Source organism: Dermacentor silvarum, chromosome 7, assembly GCF_013339745.2.
Source record: "Dermacentor silvarum isolate Dsil-2018 chromosome 7, BIME_Dsil_1.4, whole genome shotgun sequence".
Classification (NCBI taxonomy): domain Eukaryota; kingdom Metazoa; phylum Arthropoda; class Arachnida; order Ixodida; family Ixodidae; genus Dermacentor; species Dermacentor silvarum.
The window spans coordinates 76,726,387-76,746,617 of record NC_051160.1 but is presented as its reverse complement, the minus strand read 5'-3'; the positions used below and the strand labels follow the sequence as shown (position 1 = coordinate 76,746,617).

Below are 20,231 nucleotides of genomic sequence, written 5' to 3'. Positions count from 1 at the left end.
GAAGAAATGGAGATCGAAGACTAGTGAACGTGTGCCGGTTGAATTGATCGCGATACTACGCAGAACATCGCGAAGAAATCATGAGCGCCAGGAAACTAAGTGTGTGGTTTGCCACTACTTAACAGAACACGATTGACCGGGGAAGTCAATTGTGTTTGTCGTGGTAAGTCAAGCCCCAAGCGCGAAGATCAGACAAATCCATATGCTAACCATGATCCTCATGGTTCCTGAACGATCCAAGTGCCAAGGTTCTCTGAAGTAATTGTAGGAAATTGTAAGGTATACGCGGTCCGCGGGCCCTATCATGAAGGTAATTTGTGGTGGAAGAGGTGGCCAAGCTGAAATGGCGGGTGGCTTTAATACGCACTGTCTTCCCACGCGCATAGTTTGAATTCTTCGACTCGTTGGCGCTAGAACCGCTGTAGCTATAGCGTTGAGATGATGAGCTCGTTGTATTGGCTTACGTTCCAGCAACCGCCGGCATGTATCAATCAATCAATCATTTATTCATGTATCAGTGTACATGGCATCGCTGGTACGCTGGTACGCTGGTAGCATGGGGGCGAAAGGCTTAACGCTTGCGGACTTGAATGTACGTGTGCAAGAATGAACCTCTTGTGGTGAAGTTTATTCCGCTATCTCCCACAACGGCGCCTCGATATCATATCGTGTTTGTGGCACGTAAAAACCCAGAATTAGTTCTTTGTACCAGCGATGCCTCTCTCCCAGTCAGCGCATTTATTAGGAATTTATTATTGAACAAATGCTGTGATTACACTGTTTCGAAGAAGTTTCATTTCATATATTGTCACATTCTTTCCATTGACAATTTAAGCTTTCTCTGCAGCTTTTTCTTGTTTTGGTAATGCGCGCGTTTGTTCGAAACTGCAAAATTGAGTCCCAAGTAGTGAATGCGAGGTGTGTTTCTTCCCTTTGTTAGCTTCTTTCAAGTCAAAGCTATTTACTCTGCGCCAGTATGAATAAACTAGCCGTACAAGCGGTTCACAGAGGCGCAGCCGTTGTATCAGATAAACCAGCGTAAAGCTCTGCTTTCGCGAGAGCGCTTTACGAGGTCCTGTTGGTTCAAGCCAACCTAGCGAGAATGCCCCGAGGGTATCATGAGCGTTTTCTGGAATGGGGGAGATTAGGGCGCCAAACAGGAGGCAGCCTGGTATGTGATACCGGTTAAGTTGGTACCTGATACCACTCAGGTGAAGTGACGCCTCCAGCTTGAGCAGCCAGAGGGTCGAGATTGACGCCGTCTTCAAGTGGGGTGATCCGTGCTTCGAGTTGGTGATAATAGGCCTGCCACGCATGCAAGTATGCCGTCTATAATTTTGCACTATGACATGAAGATGCCTTAAATAAAGTAGCACTGATCTTTCATAAAGATCATGTAGAGACCACATATGCGCGAGTAACAATTTTGGTAATTGTTTCTCTATAACAACCTGCCCACAATTGCAATCAATATGTCCGTCACTTCCGCATATCGTCTCGACGGTAGCGTTATCGTTTTGCCGAAGGCATCGTTGCACGCTGTGGTTGCTGGCCTTATTCCTGCCGTTCACGTGTTTTTCTCTGCTGCCCTAACTTCTTGATTACACCCACGCCATTCTTGTAATGGAAAACGTGAAGCGAATGGACAGGAAGTTCATCCTAGCTTTGCCCTACACGTTTATGAAACAAAAATTAATGGGTACCCACGCTTTCATGTAGCCGGCAGCACTGACGGCAGCCACCTGCAGCGGTTGCATCAACGAGTGAGCTCCGGTGCTTCCCTGAACTTCCATCCTACTGCCGGCAGAGTGTACTTAAGAGGACTCTCAGTTGGTAAATTATGATGGCTTGTCTTTATTGGGAACTCTTCCAGCCACCACATTATGGCCTGCCTGGTCTTGTTTGAGGCCTTCTTGGACAAAAAGTAAAATGGCGGCGCAATTTGAACCCCTGTTTACCTCAGTGCAACAGTCAAATGCTCAATCACTGAATCCATCAATGAAACATGTCAGCTGGGTACGTGTCCAGTAAAACGTTTGCAGTTCACTAGTTCAATACGTTTGTGAATGCAGCATGTTGAATGAAAATTTTAGAAAGCTTTACATTAGGAGAAGCAGATGAAATAATAGGCCTATACTATACAGCGTGCAACGTGAACCACGAAGACAAAGATTAACTATCAAAACGAAAACCAGAACATAGATTAGCGCTCTCCCGACGACCTCGGAATACATGGATAATAGTCTGAGCTGTCGCACCGGCTCTGTCGGCGGCGTGGCTGCTGAGTTACAAGGCCCTGTGCTGGAGGTCGCTCTTTAAATATAGCTGTCTCTATGAAGACCTGACCTTAGTTCGCGCACATTCACTGCAACAAAACTAAGCTGCCTCTCGCACGCAAACTGTTCCCTTTGATAAAACTTCGGACATTTTTTTTTTAGGGAGCGCTGTCACAGCTTTTATTTTTATATGATTACACTCGCAGTCCCACTTCACATTCCTAATTTCTGCCGTTACTCTGACATGTCAGTCTAACAGAAAGCCCGAATCGCAGCGTTATCAGCGTCCTCGTCTGAACATCTTTAAAACCTGAATTGCGTTCATATTCGTCCACTGTTAAATACGACCAGGCAACGCCGCCTCCCGTCTGTCTGCCACCACTACGCTATTCATTCCGACGCTTACTGTCACGTTCCCGCAAGTCCCCATGCTACAGAAACGGACCCCCCAGAGACGATACGCAATGCTCAAGTCCACTTTGCTCGTGGTGCTGAGCTCGGCCTTCGTCGCGTCCCAGATGACCGACTTTTTCGAAGGATGCGTAGAGCCTGGACAAAAACGAGATTCTGGCGACTGTACCCTGGCGCCTCAAACGTGGCTCAGTTCGAACGCGTACCGGCATTACGCCCACTTGGCCCTGGCAAACGCCTCTATTCAACCAGATGAAGGGAACCTCAACACTCTTCTTGAAATGACTCGTATAGCAACTCAGGTAAGTGCCACTGTTAAGGTTGGCGCTTGTAAATTACCCAGTGCTCAGTCATAATTTTTGAAGACAAGCGCTGGCGCAACGTCATGCGTCATTAGCGTTTCGTGATAGGTCAGAATGGCTTGGGCCCCGACCTCATGCGCGTAGCGCAAGCCCAAATGGGCGGGGTGCGAGCCATTTTCCACCTATTACTCAAGGCTAATGGCTGATTCGGAATAAAACCAGATTGAAATAGGCATACATTATCCCGGCCAACGTCTTCTTTGGAGAGTTCAGATCAATTTGAGGATTATGAGATATGTCTGCTGACAACTTTCGTCTAGTAAATGTGACAATTTGAGTCTGTCTAGGGCACGTAGGACACGAAAATGAATGAATTAAGCGCTGCGATCTTGTAGTGGAAGGCAGACTGTCTAGTACATAAAGCTTATGCTATTCGCGCGCTCCTAGACTAATATAGTGACGGGCGACTTAGGAAGATTACTAAGATCAATTAAGCATGAAAAGACACATCAAGTAGTCGTAGAGCTAAATAGGGAGCAGAATGGTGCCTAATTTGTGAAAAAAGGCAGAAACGAAAACCAGGTGGGTACGGTGAAGTGACGCGCGCCATCAGGAACCGAAAGCCTGGCTCAACGAACAAATGTAGGCCGATCACAGAGATAGTATAATCTGAAAATTTGGGCCCATCACCAAGATAGCGCCGTCTAAAAAAGAAAGTAAGGTGAAGAAAAAGAGAGAGAGAAAATGATTGATGAAAGGCAGGGAGGTTAACCAGGACTGAGCCCGATTGGCTAACCGGCACTGGGAGAAGGAAAAAGGGGAGAGAAAGATTAAGAGAATAGAAAGTGCGCTGTGGATATCCCCAATAGTCACTAATAAAGGAATCTAAGTAAAAGTCAGATGGTCCTAAAGCAGGCTTGGGAGCCCATGGTGATATTAAGGCTATAAAGAACAGCGGTTGACTTAAAAGAGAGAAAGACATGGTCTACTGAGGGAGCCTGCCTTCTCTTCTAATAGCAAACATGGAAAAATGCGGAAGAGCAAGTCATATGGTACACTGTCGCGCTGCGGAAGGCCTTGTTATTCACGTATTTAAACAACTGTTCTCGGGATTTTTTCTGGCGTTTTTTTTTTTTTTTTGTCGCGCATAGCTTGCAATGCTGTGGAGGCTATAGCAATATTTCTTACCTCATATAGTTGCGTTCGCAACAAGCCACAATTCATCGCTTTTTTTCCAGGGGTGATGTTAAACTGTTGTTTATTTAGGCTACGTAATAAATGAAAAATGTTCAGTCCCTAACACCTAACAAACTGTCTCTTACGGCTCTTATTAAATAAATTATTATTATTATTATTATCATCATCATCTTGCTTTCCGTTGTTTTCCGTTTCAGGTACTTCTTTAGCAGCCCGTTGCAGCTTCTTTCTGGGGTTTTAGGTTCCATAACCAGTTCTGATTATGAGGCACGCCTTATTGGAGGGCTCCGGATTAATTTTCACCACCTGGGGTTCTTTAACGTGCACTACAACGCAAGCACACGGGCGTTTTTGCATTCCGCCTCCATCGAAATACGGCCGCCGTGGCCGGGATTCGATCCCGCGATCTCGTGCTCAGCAGCGCAACGCCTTAGCTGACTGAGCCACCGCGGCGGGTAGCAGCCCGTTGCACCAGTCTCACCCGAATGCTTGAGATACCATGTGTGACAGCTCGACTAGACCCCGGAACGCACGCAGTGATACAGTTTGATGAACGAACTTCTTGCGTAGTTTCCACACAGTTGCACGCTAGAAGAATGAAACGGGCTATGGATATTAACACTAGCTCTCTATATTTATTCATTAAAGCGTTAGTCGCGAACTTCACCCACTTTGCCGACTTAAACGGGTTTGTACCTCGCCTTTTTCAAGCCACCTGTCGGAGCTCAACAGCGGCCATTTGACCTATAAATCGAAACACGCGCCTGGAATCTCCACATGTTTTCGCGAACGCTAGCACGTGCGGTCAGCGATCAACCTCGCCAACTACACTTGTGGTCGTGTTGGCAGTATTGTAGTCTGTAAAAAAAAAGACAAGAAAGCACGGACCGCGGTACGTATCACATTCGTCTACAACTTCCTAGACGAGCTGCCTCCAGAGCCTTCTATACGCAACTCCACGTAGGGGCATTTGGCGAAAACGTATCCATATTCGTATCGCGCCGTTCTGAAATAGCACCTTACATATCATTATCCCATTATCAAATCACCTGTTACAGATCACTCAGCATATTCTAGACAGCAAACACAGATAGATAGATAGATAGATAGATAGATAGATAGATAGATAGATAGATAGATAGATAGATAGATAGATAGATAGATAGATAGATAGATAGATAGATAGATAGATAGATAGATAGATAGATAGATAGATAGATAGATAGATAGATAGATAGATAGATAGATAGATAGATAGATAGATAGATAGATAGATAGATAGATAGATAGATAGATAGATCTTAGAAAGGGCGCGAAGTGCACTAAGAATGCTAACGCATCAAGTTCATTGTGATGCTGTGCTAGTGTTTATGCACTAAACTGTTCCGAAGCTATGCCGAAGTGCAACCATTACTTCCGGCGCATGCACACTGTGAGACACAACGATCTTTTTTTCTTATCGTAGGGAAAATTGTGTGTACACCGAGAGAAACACAATTGTAGATTATACTTCTTACATCACTGTACCCATACAGTGTGTTATTATTTTTTTTGCTTGTTTGCTGCATCCAACAAATTGTTTTTGAATTGCCTGTGGCGGATAACAGAATTCTAAGCCTCGATATAAATTACTCAATGAAGCAGACATTACTTCTAGGAGACATCAAAATGCTTAATGAAATGCTATAATTACACTAATAACGTTTCTAAATAAAAACTTTACGGACATTTATTTCAATCTACGAAATGTAGCTTGTCAGCATGCAAGGCATATCGACTTCAAACGAATTCTCAGGACTACGCCAGTTTCGAGATAACTTCCAAAGTGCGTGATGAATGGCATTGGCGTTCCAGTTACATTTGTGCTTCAATGTATGAAACAACGTTTTCTTAACAGTGTAAGTGGAGCTAAAAAAGTAACACTCTGTATATGGATGCGCATTTAGGATTGTTATAACCACTATGTCTTTGTGACACATGCTCATTCTGGGTGATCGGACAGAAATGGACTCAAATTTTGAGGCATATAAAGAGTGGCTTGAGAACCTTGTGCCCGTAGGCGAAATATCCTTACTTATTTTGTGATACGCTTGCAGTATGCTTTGCTTTCTTTGTAAAATATTTTATTGAATATTACGCATTGTGTACATTCGAATGACGATTTCACTGTAATATATGTAATAATTATTATTATGTTTCTGTACTGTATTAACCCAACCCCGGATGTAATACGCTCTCTGAGGGCCTTAAAGGGTATTTTTGAAATGAAAATAAAATAAGAAATTTAAAAGGCACTTTCTAATATTGTACAGTACTACTTTGGAGGTCAAGATCAAGTTGGCATAATTATACCGGGTGTTTCAGCGAACACTGTCAATAATTTGAAAAAAAAAATTGGCTGGGGAGATAGCACAATTCTACTCCATGAGCTGGTCGATCTAATCGAAGAGGCAGACTTGAAAAAAATATTGAAATGCATAATCAACCAATTAACAAAAATTCACTAATTACGTTTTTAACAAAACACCTTATGACACTTATTTCAATTTACAAATTTTAGCCGGGAAGCTTGCAAGGCGGATCCGCTTGGAACGAATTCTCAGGATGACACCAGTTTCGAGATGTTAATTCAATAGCTTTGCAGAGAATTGCACTGGCATTTCAGTTATGTTTAGGATTCAATGGATAAAACGTCGTCTTACTGAGAAAGTAAGTGGAACGACAGTGCATTTTCATCGCAAGTTTGACGATGCATATCTAGTAAATAGTGTCATGTACACAATTCTTTTCAAGTGGCTATGCCTTGCAGTTTCACCCACTATAATTTCTAAATTCCAATATTTGCCGTAGGTAATTAGAAAATAACTTAATTAGTGAATTCTTGTTAAATATTCGCTTATAGATTTCAATTTTTTGGGATAAGGAATGTCCGCCTCATTGAGTAGCCGAGCTCAAGGACTAGAATAGTGCTATCTGCCACAGGCAATTTTAAAACATTTTTGAAGCTGTTCGCAGAAACGCCCTGTATATATAGGTTAGCTTCGAAAGACTCAATGGCGCGAAACCGTGGCGAGCTAGGTAGAGAAGGTATGTCCTTCTACATTGCATTCATTCGAATAGTCGTCACGCTTGCTTTAAGCTTCACATTGCGCCTGACCCTGCCAGATTTGAGCAAATTATTCACAGCCCCAACCACGCAATGCCGTGGGAACCCATCAGCGCGCACCGTATCGTGCTTCCCCGCCTGCGGCTTCAGGCGTGCGAAATTCATCGCTTGTTGCTTGGGCAGTATACTTATGATGGCCGAAAAATGTGTACTTCAACAATGATGTGGAAATTAAACACACAGACCTGTTTACCAGTTGCCTTTTAACAATTAGAAATACAAATTCTAGATTTCAAGGCCTTATGAACTTGGAACCCGCTGGATCAGTCTGAATATGAATGATGCCTTGCTCTGGGTGTCTCTGGCATTTTAGTGCAATAGCAATTATATGGACACTCCAGACGCATTTCTGCCGTCGGCGTCGCCGTCGTCAACGCCGTCGACTTGTGGTTACGCATAAAATCCAACGGCGGTAAAATAGTCGCCGCACGCCGTATGCTGCATGTGCGAGTGAACGCGTGCGAGGATGAGCCAGCGAGTTCCCGTGGTCATCGAGTGAGGTGTGTTCATGTTTGCTTGAACGCGCGTGACATCATGCTTGTTCATTTAGTGAGTATGCGTAGGTTTAGAAGCTTATATGGCCGATAAAACTACTATCCTAACTTCGTACAGCTGTTCACTAATTTGCTTTCGCAATCGATGCTTCGCCTTTCGGGCGAAACTGCGACTTTTTTTTAATGCTTTATTAGCACATCGACCGCATGCGTCAATCGGATTGTGGTATTGCACATTCTTATGTCGGAGAAAGAGACCTCCAGTTGCGTTCAGCGCAACCTTGTGTCCGTTTGCTTTTCCTCAAACGTTGTTATGTACCATATGCTTCTACCGCCGTGCGTCCCTGACCACTCCGCGGATTTGTAAAATACGTGGACGTGCGGCACTACAATGGCGTCGGCATCATAACGTGTCTTGCATTTGTTTTTTCCATTCTATGCAGCTGGCCGAAGGCTTCATACTCAAATTTGAGTTCACCACCGTAGAGAGTAGCTGCAATAGCTCGGTTGCCTATTCTGAGGAGCAGTGCCCACCTCTTGGCAGTGAGGTATGGATGTATATCTACGGTGCTGGAATGTGGCTAGGCAAATGATACCAGTCGTATAAAGTCAATTTGTGCATGTAGCTTTAACGTTTAACTCTTACAGGAAACATACGAATAACATAAGAATGACATCAGAAAAATAAATTGCTCTAGTTCGTTCCTGTTATTTTCGGGAACGCTTTGACGACTTGAAAGCACGACACAAATACTAGACACGGACAAACAGGTTTCGATTTGGAATCACAGCACATACAACTGAGACATACAAGCAGGCTTACAGAAAGAATCACAGAAACAATTATTGGCATGTAAGCCATCCTGGAAACGTAGCTACGCACTGTAACTAATGCATAGCAAAGCAAATTGCCAAAAAGAAAAAGAAAGTTTCAGAGCGTGTAAAGAACGAGAGTGATTTTTGAATCGGTCGTAATGACTTCACTATGGTGCAGAAATGTTCGCGAGTGCGCCATCTGTCGCTTAGTCGTCTGTAGAAGTATTCTTGATTGCGAATGCGCAACAAAATGATGGATGCGAGGGAAGTGGTGTTCTGGTGCTTTCGCACCATCCTTCTTTTACGGTTTCAAATATCACACACCTGGAAAGCATACAGTTGCTATTCACGCATTGTTTGATACGCGCTTTCTCCTGTCATGATGTGTATTTGTCCGCTATTTGTGTTCTCATTTGAAGTCGGCGCGTTCCCAAAACTATCGCCAATATGACACTTACCTTGCTGGCACTCGAGCAACATGATCCAGCTGAAGTAATGTCAGCGCCCTAGAGGGGTGGATAAATCTAGTCCCGCCACCAACCACACATCGTTTGCTGGAAAGCCGAGTAATTCTACACTTGCCAGAGGGAGAAATAACGACGTGAGACACACTCGTGTTACCTTTAACAGTTGGCCACACTGCACATGCAATTCCTTCGGTAGAAACTACTTTTAGTGAGTTTCAGGATGCGAAGCCTACAGCAATGCTGTACTCAATTCACATAATATATGAAACGAGCGCAGAATAACAGCTAGGCGTAGGCAAAGATAGACAATCCACCAACCCCCAGGATCTACCGGCAGCGTCTAAAGAAAGAATATATCAATAAATGTCCCCTTTAGCATCAATGCAATCCAATGATACTTGTAGTGAAATTAAGTGTAACTGATCCAATACCTGTGCTCTTTGGTTTGTTTTGGTGTCGATTGGTTCGTAATTGTCGCATTTAGTACAGCTTCTGGATCTCAGTCCCATATTTAAGGTTGCTTTATAATGGTAGAAGTAAGTCAGGAAGAAGCAATATTCCTATAAATACTGCTCTTTGCGAGGACTCGCACCTGCAAAAGCTCAGTCACAAACCAAATGTGCCGTTGCATTTTAGCCGAACAACTCCAGTAAGGTTTTCAACTAGAACTACCAGTTATTTTTTCTTCACGGTGTGTGCTCAACATTGCATTTACATGATTTTTTTTCTTTTTCCAGGCGAATGGACATTGCCAGGCAATGTTTCGACACTACGGTGTTATGAGGCTTGAACAGGCCTGGTGCGTTCCACGTACCAAGGAGTAGAGCAAACTGCAGTTTTTTACACGTAGCGCAGATTTCTATTTCGGCACAGAACATGAAAAGCGATTAACCGTAGCTTCAACACAAAGTAGGCATTAAATAAAGCTAATTATCACTATTCTCATGGCATCTTGAGTTCACAATCAGTACGTTTGCGGTTGCCCTCGACTAGGAAAAGATCTTTGGCACCACGATAACGAATGGCATTACTTTTGCGGCACAACTCATGCACGACACATCGCATATTCAAGTTAAACAATTCACAATTTCTTTTTCTAGAAATGCATGTTCTTTTAAAAGTGAAAAACCCAGTCATATAAGGCTGGTTGGGTGCACAGAGACGCGCGCTCCTTACCGGCCGTGACTCAGTCGACGAGACACATTTCCTTGGGAGGAGAATTGATTGAGCAGTTTATTGTTTGGCGTCGTAGTACTTCTCCCTCATTTGCTCATGATTAATGGAAAAAATAAATGCAACAAAAAGCAGTTGTCTTTCATTACAATTTATTTTTAATGTTTTTTATTATTATTTTCATTTTTATTATTTTTTGTTAGGCAACGGCAACACACGACCGCTACCATTTCCGCTATCTACGGCGAATGTGTGACACGCGCGGAGGTTTCGAAGGTATCCAAAGACGCGAAATGTGTTTAGCTTTAGAAGCGCAGAAGCAAAGTGAATGCACCATCAGCGCTGCATTCCTTCGCTCCCGCGGCTGAACCAAGGAACGGCTGCTGGGATGAGCGTTGTGCGCAGGCTCACTCTAAGCACACTAGCGTTATTCCTGAGGTGCTGTGTGTATGCTCTGGCATGAGTGGAACGGGCCGAAAACGCCAGGCTAACGCTATCTAGTATTAATGCTATGCATTCTTTTGCTAGCTGCTCAAGGTCATTTTCCACTCCGTTCCGTTCGACCTTACGTTTCGTGTGCCACAAAACCCGTACCACCCTATAGAGTTTCACACTATATCCTAGAGGGAAAACCAGCGCTGCTGCGCTGTGGTATCCATGGGAATGCCGGTATATTGTGACTTCGGATTGTCATCGTTCTCGGAGAGCCAGAAATTTGCCTTGAAGACGCGCCTGGCTAGCACCGTTCCGTCTGTCACAATGATTCATTTCCTGTTAAAACAACACGTAAAAAGTTCCTTTAGCTTTATTATACACAAAAACATGTTTTGTTTAATTTTGAGGACTTACTATTGGATGTACAATTATATGAAACGTAAAAAGTATCAACTGGCCGCTAAAGTTGGAGGGCAGACGACAAGATTCTCGCTCGCTTTGGAAAAATTTGTCGTCTGTTCTTGTCCTTTCTTCGCTTGATTCTGCATTGTATGTGAGTAAACTTTATTAAGAGATGTAATATGGGTGAATGAAAGCCTTTTATGTAGATTTTATTTTAAGAACGGGTTATTTGTGCAGCCATAGCCACGTTTTAGACGAAGCCTCGTACGACACCAGCCAACACAAGCCCCGCAGACACATATCCTGTCATTCCCATGAAGACACATCGCCCTTTAAGAAACTCGCATAGACGGTGGCGCCAGATTACCCTCTAGGTGTTATAGTGAGAAACTCTATGCGTACCGCCATCTAGGAGTGAATAGATGAATTCATGTGAATACACAAACTTCCGTGTGGTTACCACCACCTAGCTACTTTTAGTGGTAAACGCTGCCCAGCACAAACCTCCGACGCAGCTCTACACGTGTTTTCATTTCGCGATATACTGGATGGCGCGGACAATCTGTCTCGTGCGGCACGTTGCAAACGAGCGAAGTGTGGAGCCGTGGCCGCAGCTGCGCTCTCGAGAAAAAAAAATCTCAGCTATTCTACACTGTGAATGTGGGCTACCAGCGACGCTGTTCTTCGGCAGTACGCACTACACTCGGCCTCCCCATACCAGCGCACGCAACATACTAACTGCATATTCGGTTCTTTGCGCAGGCGCGGAAATGCAGCGGGCAGCTTGTTAGCAGGCACCTGTCATACCAAATGATCGATGCGTGTTACAGTCATTAGCGCTCCCTCACCGCAGCCAAACCGAGCAGCTGGCGAAGTCGGGAGCTGGGGTAGCTGTCAAAAACGCATCCCGTTCGCTCTTCGCGAAATCTCGAACGTTACCAATCACCACCAAATCGTTCTCGAACCACAGTCTGTAGCACACCGCACAACTGAATCCGAAATGTCTGTCCAGAAAGTCCCTCTGAAATATAGCATGCGCACCATTGTGCTCATCCAATTTACTGGCGTGGTACCTGCGTCGCTTCGCCGCATTCTCCGCTTCGCGGCACCGGTCTTCCTGTACAGCCCGCCGCTTATGAGCAAACTCTCGGCACTATTTTCGCTGCTACTCGTCACCCGTTTCCAAGCTTTCCTCTTGCTACGCCAGGTGTCAGCACATGCCTTACTGGTTGGCTCCCCCTCCTCATAGAGGGCGCCGTTATGTAGCATTGGGTGCTTTCTTAACTTTCCTCTTGCTACGCTAGGTTGTCAACGCATGCCTTACTGGCTTGCTTTGCCTCCTCATAGATGGCGCGGACGTTTTGAGGCACGGACATTGTAGATCTATGGGAGGGTAGACATATACAGCTCCGCCAAGGTATATGTAAACTGGTAGCGTAGCTTCCGTAGAAGACCACGTGTCAATAAAATGGCGGCTCGTTGCAGCCGTTACCATCTACGTATCGGAGGGACAACTAGCAGCAAGCAAAAATTTAAAAATAAGAAGTGACGTCATAACCGGAAATGGCAGTGACGTCTAGATCGTAGGCTGCTTGGCGCGAATGTTTGAATTTCTTCAGCGTCCGACATTTCGACCGCTACGCCAGCAGTTATTTTTGTTTTGAAGCTGAGGCGAGCTTGCGACTCGCCTCAGCTGAAGCGCCAGCGTGTCATTAAACTATAGGAATGGTGTACGTCTTAATGTGATCATAATTAGGCTGTTATTGACGGCAATTGCTCCAGTAGGAGCCTTAGAATGGTGAGCGATAGGAATGGAAATAAATGACAGTTCACAGAGGCTTACAAGAAAACTTGACTTTTATTCGTCTAGAATAATGCCATCAATATAACTGACCAAGCAAAACTTGTTTCAATAGATCAAAAGTACTATGACCAGCACACAGTCGTAATGTATAGCAACATATGCGAAAGCTTTGCACAGAATCATTCGCGATTCCGTGCGACACCATGTATTCATATCCAACAGTTATCAGAGAACATTGCTCCACATTATCATTTAGAAAACATTTGACTTACTAATTTTGCTTGCCGTCGGACACTCAAGAGCCTGTGTTGCGGAGAGTGAACGAACATTGCGCGACTGTTTCTTCGCGGAGCGTTCGCATTTATCGTCACGACGAGAAACAGCGTGTCGGATGCCGCAATCGTGAACTTGCACGATAACAAAAAACCTGCACTGACACCTTTCGCCAATGAATGCCGAGCGCTAGGCCACGCAAAATTTGAAGTGAAGCGCACGCCACGCTTTGAACAAACACGCAAGGAAATAAAAAAACAACTCGGATGAAAACACTGCGTTGTAGGTGAGCAACGACATTCCGCACGACATAATAGCTGGTTTGCACAGTCTGGCCAAGTCTTGCGCCAGAATCACTGATTGGTAGGGGTCACCTAGAACGAACTAGTAAATTGTGAAATAGAAACAAAATTAACATTTGTTCTTTTAGTACAGCAAAAATATTTCAAACGGAACACTTACTCGTATTACAGTATTCTGATTGAAAATTTTCGAACATTTTATTTCACAAAGGTTTCCTAATTTGAGTGTTTGTCCCCCCGTCGCCTAGTCGCGCTTCCATCGTGCACCACTAACTGATATATCTGGCGATAGGTTTTGGCACGCTCTTCGTTCCAAGCTTCACGACCTATTTAGATGGACCTTGGCTCCACTGTAAAAGTGTAGTGCGTTTTGCCATTCTAGAAATGCGGATACCCCCGTGCTTTACGCTGCCTGCTTTCTTCTCGGAGAGATAACACAGTGGCCCAACAGCCCGTAAGTATTTAGCCCTTAGACCAGCGTGCTTCTTCATGGTGCACGCTGTCCTTGCATCGTAACTATTCTCTTTTTTTTTTTTTTTGCTCGATCTTTTTTTTTTTTTATCCGCGATGCAGCGATAGCTGTTCCGTGGCCCAGTGTATTATCACTCCGGGAAAAAAGCAGACTACAGAAAGCAGGGGGTATGCGCATCGCTGAAATGGAGACACCCTCTCCGCTTTTTTTTTTTTTTTGAGCGCAGCCTTCGGCGCCCGTTCCAGCATCGAGAATCCGCGTTCCCTGCGTTACCGAGCGAACGAGCGCAGCAGATGAAAGAACGTACGCGGAGCGCAGCGGGGGAGGAAAAAAAGCGGCAAGAAGGAAGAGAATGCGAGGAGAAAAGCGCAGGAGGAGGGTCAACGAAAGCATGAGCCGGAAAGCGGAGGACGAGGGTATGGCGAAAGTGTGAGAAGAAAAGCGTAGTGCTGCACAAGACGCGCACTGCGGCGACGATGGCTACGAGATGGCGCCAGAGTAGCACGACGTCATGTGAGAAGTCTGTCTGCGGCGGCTACAGTAAATCGCGCCCACGCTTCACCCACGCGCTGCTTCTCGCGATCTCCCGATTAGCGAGACAGTCGCGCCACACCTCGCTCCGTTTGCAACATGCCGCACGAGATCGCAAAATGAAAATTGGTAAAGAGCTGCGCTAAAGCTTCGCTTTATGTAGTATCGTAATCGTCGGTGAACTTTTTTTTTCTAGATAGCATCGATGCAGCCACGGCTTGCGTGTCGCAGCTCATATTCAGCGCGATAGTACCCCTGAATGCGTGTAAACAAAGTTGTGCATGCATCCTATAGGGTATCAATGGTCTCGATTGTATACGCCGGTTTTTCGTTATCGGCGTATCGTAGATGCACTTATCGTTAAAAAATGTTTGGTTTTCGTATTTTTCTTGGACGTGGCCATGCTGTCGTTATCGTCAAGATGCACAACACGGCAAGATGTATCATACCAAAGAATGAAAGCTAATGTCGGCCAGCCATTGCGATTTTCGTGCAGGGGGTGCCCGTGGCTCAGATAGCAGCGCCTTGCTTTCAGCTTTGGGCGCAGCGCATTGCCATTGCCACGAAACGGGGTTACTTGCCACACACTCAAATGTTCTCTTTTATCAAGCTTTTGCTAGCGAAAGCTGCTACCTTTGTTATCTTAGAGCACGGAGTAAGATATGCAGTGGCCAACCCATCACCCCCCCCCCCCCCTCCGCCGGTTACTGTTTTTTTTTTTCATACATGCGCAGTTAGACCTCACAATCCAAATATTCTGCAGCTACTGCTATCACTCTTACAATAAAGCTGAATCGTTATTTTATCAGCATCGCCAGCGCCCCCATCTACACCTTCGTAAAAACATCAGCGCGTTCTTGCCCACTGTCAAATCTGTCCGGGCAAACCTCCATAATCTGTATGCCAGCGCAACCACTTCTTCCGAAGCTTGCCGCCCCTTTACTTCAAGACTGCTAGCTACGGCCACTACCCCGCAACGAAAATACGCTATGTTCAAGCTCGCCTTGGTCGTGCTACTGTGCTCGGTCTTTGTCGCATCGAAGATGGACAACTTTTTCGAAGGCTGCGTCGAGAAACCGGAAGAGGAACAAAAGCCTGGTGACTGCATCATCGCGCCCCACAGGTGGCTTACCTCGAACACGTACCGACGCTTTGCGCACAAAGCCCTGGAGAACAGCACTATTCAACCGGATGAGGGAAATCTGAACACGCTTCTTGAACTGACTCGTGCAGCAGCTCAGGTAAGGGATCCTTTATAAGTTGCCGCGCCTGAACAACTCATTCACGCAGACACGAACACTGGAGAGAACGAAGAGTGAAACGAAAACGCTTTTCATTTCTCTTATGTCCGTGTTCGCACGCCACTCTTTCAGTAACTCGAATATCTACCAATTTGTTCATCTTTCAGCCGTTCATGTATTAACTGCCCCTTTTTGCAGAGCTCCAACACGTGATTATCAGTACCACCCGTTGGCTTTCATTTTTCTTACATTGTAGTGTTTAGGAGCTGATTTTGTCAAGTTGGTTTGCCATCTATTGAAGTAAACGTCCCCCTCCCCACCCCCCGCCCCCCCAAAAAAAAAGTGCATGCACACTAGAGCTAAGCCTCTATTCTGCCTCAAGAAACTGAAGGCTTTCAGGGCGTCGGCACAACGACGGTATCGTTGCAAGAATCCTGTTTTTACCATTTCTGTCCCTGTTTGTTATGCCTGAAATTCGAGGTCTCTCGAAATAATTTCAGTGCATCGCGTTAAGTAAGTTAAATCTGTCGCTCCATTCCTAGCTTTATTCGCTACATAATCGCGTACAGAATACGATCGGATATAATCAGCGGTGTGCACAAGTATAACAGGACAGCTGTGGTGCTAAGTGCGTCAAACCGCCGCTTGACGACTCCAGCATGACGACGCCGACAGCGTCGTGTTGTTGCTGCTGAAGTAAACTCTGAAGGAGCGTATATATAAGGTCCCTTCGATCTAGCTGCACTTCCTGCACTAGTGCCGTCGCATTACCGTGCAGTGTCAGTTCAGAAAGTTAAAGTCCAGTGCCAGCACTAGCGCGGCGCATTTCGTCATAGTGTCTGATGTTGCCACTATATCCTTCGACGGCCACTTTTTTTAGCTGCTGCTATTCCTCTCGATTCGAGAAATGTTTTGCATTCAAGTATGCTATCTTTGACTCCTGTGAGGACACGCTTCTGGAATCTGGCAGTGTTCTCCCTTGACTTGGCGCAGGCCTGTCTGAACCCTTTCGACAAATTTGCATGCATGTAGCAGAAGGGAGGGTATTTTCTTGTCCTTGTCGACATAATCGCTATCATGACAGCACTACGCCGGGAGATCGAAAGGGTGGTCGTAGATGCGGTTTGAAAAGCGCAGATTTTCTTTGCGAACCTCACCGGCTGCCCAACCAATCGTAGCGGAGCACGCTCACAGCGCACCAGATTGCGCTCGCGTCCACGTTTGAGCGACATCGGCAGCGCCAGCCTTGCGGGGAAAAAAAAACACGGGAAGTTCACCTTAGCGCATCCGCGGCTACACGGTGATGAGAGAGTAAACGATTCCTGCGGATAAAATGCATTCCAAATGCGCTACGTGCGCATGCACATGCGTCTGAAACCATGAGTTCAAGGCATCCATTGCATTTCCTAGTACATAGGAACTCCGCTTAACCAAAAGCTCTGTATAATTTGTGTGCGCACATGTACTCGTGCTCCGACTCTTCATGTACTCGCACAAAGCTTCGCTGTATATACATTCCGACTCGTTGGATGTGCTACAATTCTTCGCAGCTGAGAATGCCTTTCGGCCGAGACACGTATGATCTAAAGCAATTTCACGTCCCACGTGACTCCCTGCCCTCGCCACCATTCAGGCATCGAACTTATACCTCACCTTCATATACCAGCTATAGAAACTGTTGCAACCAAATCGGGCGATAATTACGTCCACACATCATTATTCAACTGGTGTTGCCCTGTCATCTGCTACCGAGCACTTACACGATGCCTGCACTTCTAAAGTGGTCAGTGCCGGAGGATGTTGAACTCGTGCAGAAGTTGCCTTGCACGAAGACAAATCCAAGAGCACGGTGCAGGTGGCGCGCGGTAAAATTGAAAAGTGCGGCATTCCCTGAAGTGCAGTATGTGAATCCAAATGGAAGAAACCAATAATCCGGTGTTTTCGCGTGCACGCAACGACCGGCGCAGTCGGATACCTCACGTCGACGCCGACAGGAGTGTAGAAAATTTGCCCGGTGTTCTCCATGCCAGGAGCATGGCTGCGGCGATGAGCTGTTGCCGAAAAGCATGCTCACAAGTGCTTGGTGAACAAGCGATTTTGCATGTGGTGATAGCGCAAACGCACGCACTTTTCTTCCTACCCGAACTGTAGGCCGGGCTTGCAGCGGACCAGTCAAGCTACGCCAATGGCACCAGTGGTGTCGAAGCATGCTGAACGTCACCGTCACGCTGACTACACTGCGATGCTCGGTGTAGACTGTCGAGCGTCCGTTTTTCTCCATCATAATGTAACCATGCAGCGTGCGCAAACTACCTGTATCTCCTTTGGGACGTCAAAACTGCCAACTTTCGCATGTTGACGTTCCGTGCCAGCACCGTTTCCACTACCGACGGTTGCCGGGCATCCTACTCAAAACAAATCGCAAATAAAATTGCCCATTCATGACGTCACTGGCGATGTGTTCCATAGGAGGGGGAGAGGGATACGCACGCAAGCCGCTCCTTCGCACAAGTGAGCGTGGATTTGTTCAGGCGTTCATGACAAGGGCGGCCAGCACGCCCACCATAACTGCACGAATGTCTTTTCCCCCTTCATGTTTCTGCTTCAGTTGCGTTTAGCTCACCTGTTCATTTTTCTTATATCAACCTGTTCGTGAACCATATGCTCCTACCAGACAGCGTCACAGATACCGTGTGTTCAATATTACTACGTCAATTTACGAGACTGTGATGGCATCGCATTCATGACATGCTTCACCTTTGTTCTTCCCGCTCTGTGCAGCTGTCCCATGGTATTATCATCAGAGTCGAGTTCACGACCGTCGAGAGCACCTGCAACAGCTCGGTCGCCTACTCCGCGAAGCAGTGCCTACCAATTGGAAGCGCGGTATGTATCTGTAGCTACTCTACGGGAATGCGACTACACAGATGACACCAGACGTGTAGACAATTTCTGCAGGGGCAAAACGGTTCACTCTTAGAGGAAACACGCCAATGTGGCTCATTATTTGCTCTACTTTGCTGGCGTTTTAGCTACAAGAACCGGCTGAAGCAATAAAGCTTAATAAATCTTAAAGATCTCCTAAAGCTTTAAGCTTGAAAGCTTAAAGAAATGCTTTATCAAAAGGAAACAGTTCGTAACGGTAGGAGCACCACCATCCCCATCACGTCTGCTGCAAAGCCAGGTGCTTGTACATTTACCGGAGCGGGAAATTCGCACCTGCTGCGCAGTTATGTGTTCTCTTTAGTTGTGGACGGCACTGTACGTGCTTTTCGCTCTCGAGAAACAAATTCTGTAAGCTTCAGAGTCAAAAGCCTATAAGGTGTTCTACCCTGAATTTTCATCATGTACGACGCATGCGTCGGATAAATTATAGCACCGACCAATCCGCACCGACTACCTGCAGCCTCTACAGCAAGAATAGACAAATACATCTATTTATCAACATTTATCTTCCTGTCAAACCTGTATTGCACTGAAAAGTAACTGATCTGGTATCTGTGCTATTAGTTTATTCTGGTCCCCACGGAGTTCAGAACAGATATATTTAGTAGTTTCTAGTTTCCAATCACATATCTAGTATTTTGTGCATGATTGCCCAATTAAGACCGGAAAAATAAGTGCCACTTCAAGTATTGTTTCTTCCCCAAACTCGCAGCTGTAAAAGCAATCGCAAACGAAATGTGCAATTATTCCTAACTATATATGTGAAAGTAATGTGGAACAAGCACTTCTTGCCTTTTATGGCGCCTTCTTATGATTACGTTTGTTACATTTGCATTTTCTTTTATTCCAGGCCAATGGTCACTGTCAGGCTAGGTTTCGGTTCTATGGTCATCTGAGGCTTCAGCATGCCTGGTGTGGTCCACTGAACGAAGACTAATCACTGGCAGCTTTTACATGACATGACAAGCACTCAAGCGCATCATCGCCTCAAATGTAGGCACTCAATAAAGTTCATAATCGCTATTCCGTGTCGTGTCCATCCAAGCTCTCAACAATCACGTTTGCGGCTACCCTTGACCCTAAATGGCTCTATGGAACCCCCCTAACGGCTGGCATTGTTGAGAAGTTCACGCACAACAGTTCGCATCTTTCAACTAGGCAGTTAACTTCAGTTTTTTTTTTCCCCTCTAGAAAAGCATGATCTTCTGAAAATAAACAATCATAAGGTTTGTTGGCTTATAGTCTGTGGACGGGAGACCTTTTTCGGAGAAGGTTCAAGTGAATAAGCCATGTATGATTTTCCGTCGAAGCACTTCTTCTTTAAGTTTAACAGTCATTCATTATGGAAGGGAAATACTCTGCTAAAGAGGAACGTAGACGAACTCGACCACTTGGCACTTCTGCAGTTGCACGTGGAAGACAGTAATATAACCATCCACACCATCAATGGTCATTTGAGGCATTTAGGGTGTACGTATCTTGATCGGAAGCCATACGGGATCGGCTGTCCATTGCCCAAAATC

The 20,231-nt window shown here is 45.6% G+C and overlaps 2 protein-coding genes across 2 annotated transcripts; both read left to right on the top strand.

Annotated features, from left to right (window-relative positions):
• Positions 1–2,613: 2,613 nt before the first annotated feature.
• LOC119459593 (uncharacterized) lies at positions 2,614–10,375 on the top strand. Its single transcript, XM_037721298.2, has 3 exons — positions 2,614–2,989; positions 8,290–8,394; positions 9,867–10,375. The coding sequence occupies exons 1-3, from the start codon at positions 2,705–2,707 to the stop codon at positions 9,951–9,953; spliced, it is 477 nt and encodes a 158-aa protein (XP_037577226.1). The 5' UTR covers positions 2,614–2,704; the 3' UTR covers positions 9,954–10,375.
• A 4,909-nt stretch (positions 10,376–15,284) lies between these two features.
• LOC119459592 (uncharacterized) lies at positions 15,285–19,882 on the top strand. The gene is made up of 3 exons (XM_037721297.2): positions 15,285–15,762; positions 18,544–18,648; positions 19,559–19,882. The coding sequence occupies exons 1-3, from the start codon at positions 15,511–15,513 to the stop codon at positions 19,643–19,645; spliced, it is 444 nt and encodes a 147-aa protein (XP_037577225.2). The 5' UTR covers positions 15,285–15,510; the 3' UTR covers positions 19,646–19,882.
• Positions 19,883–20,231: the final 349 nt, after the last annotated feature.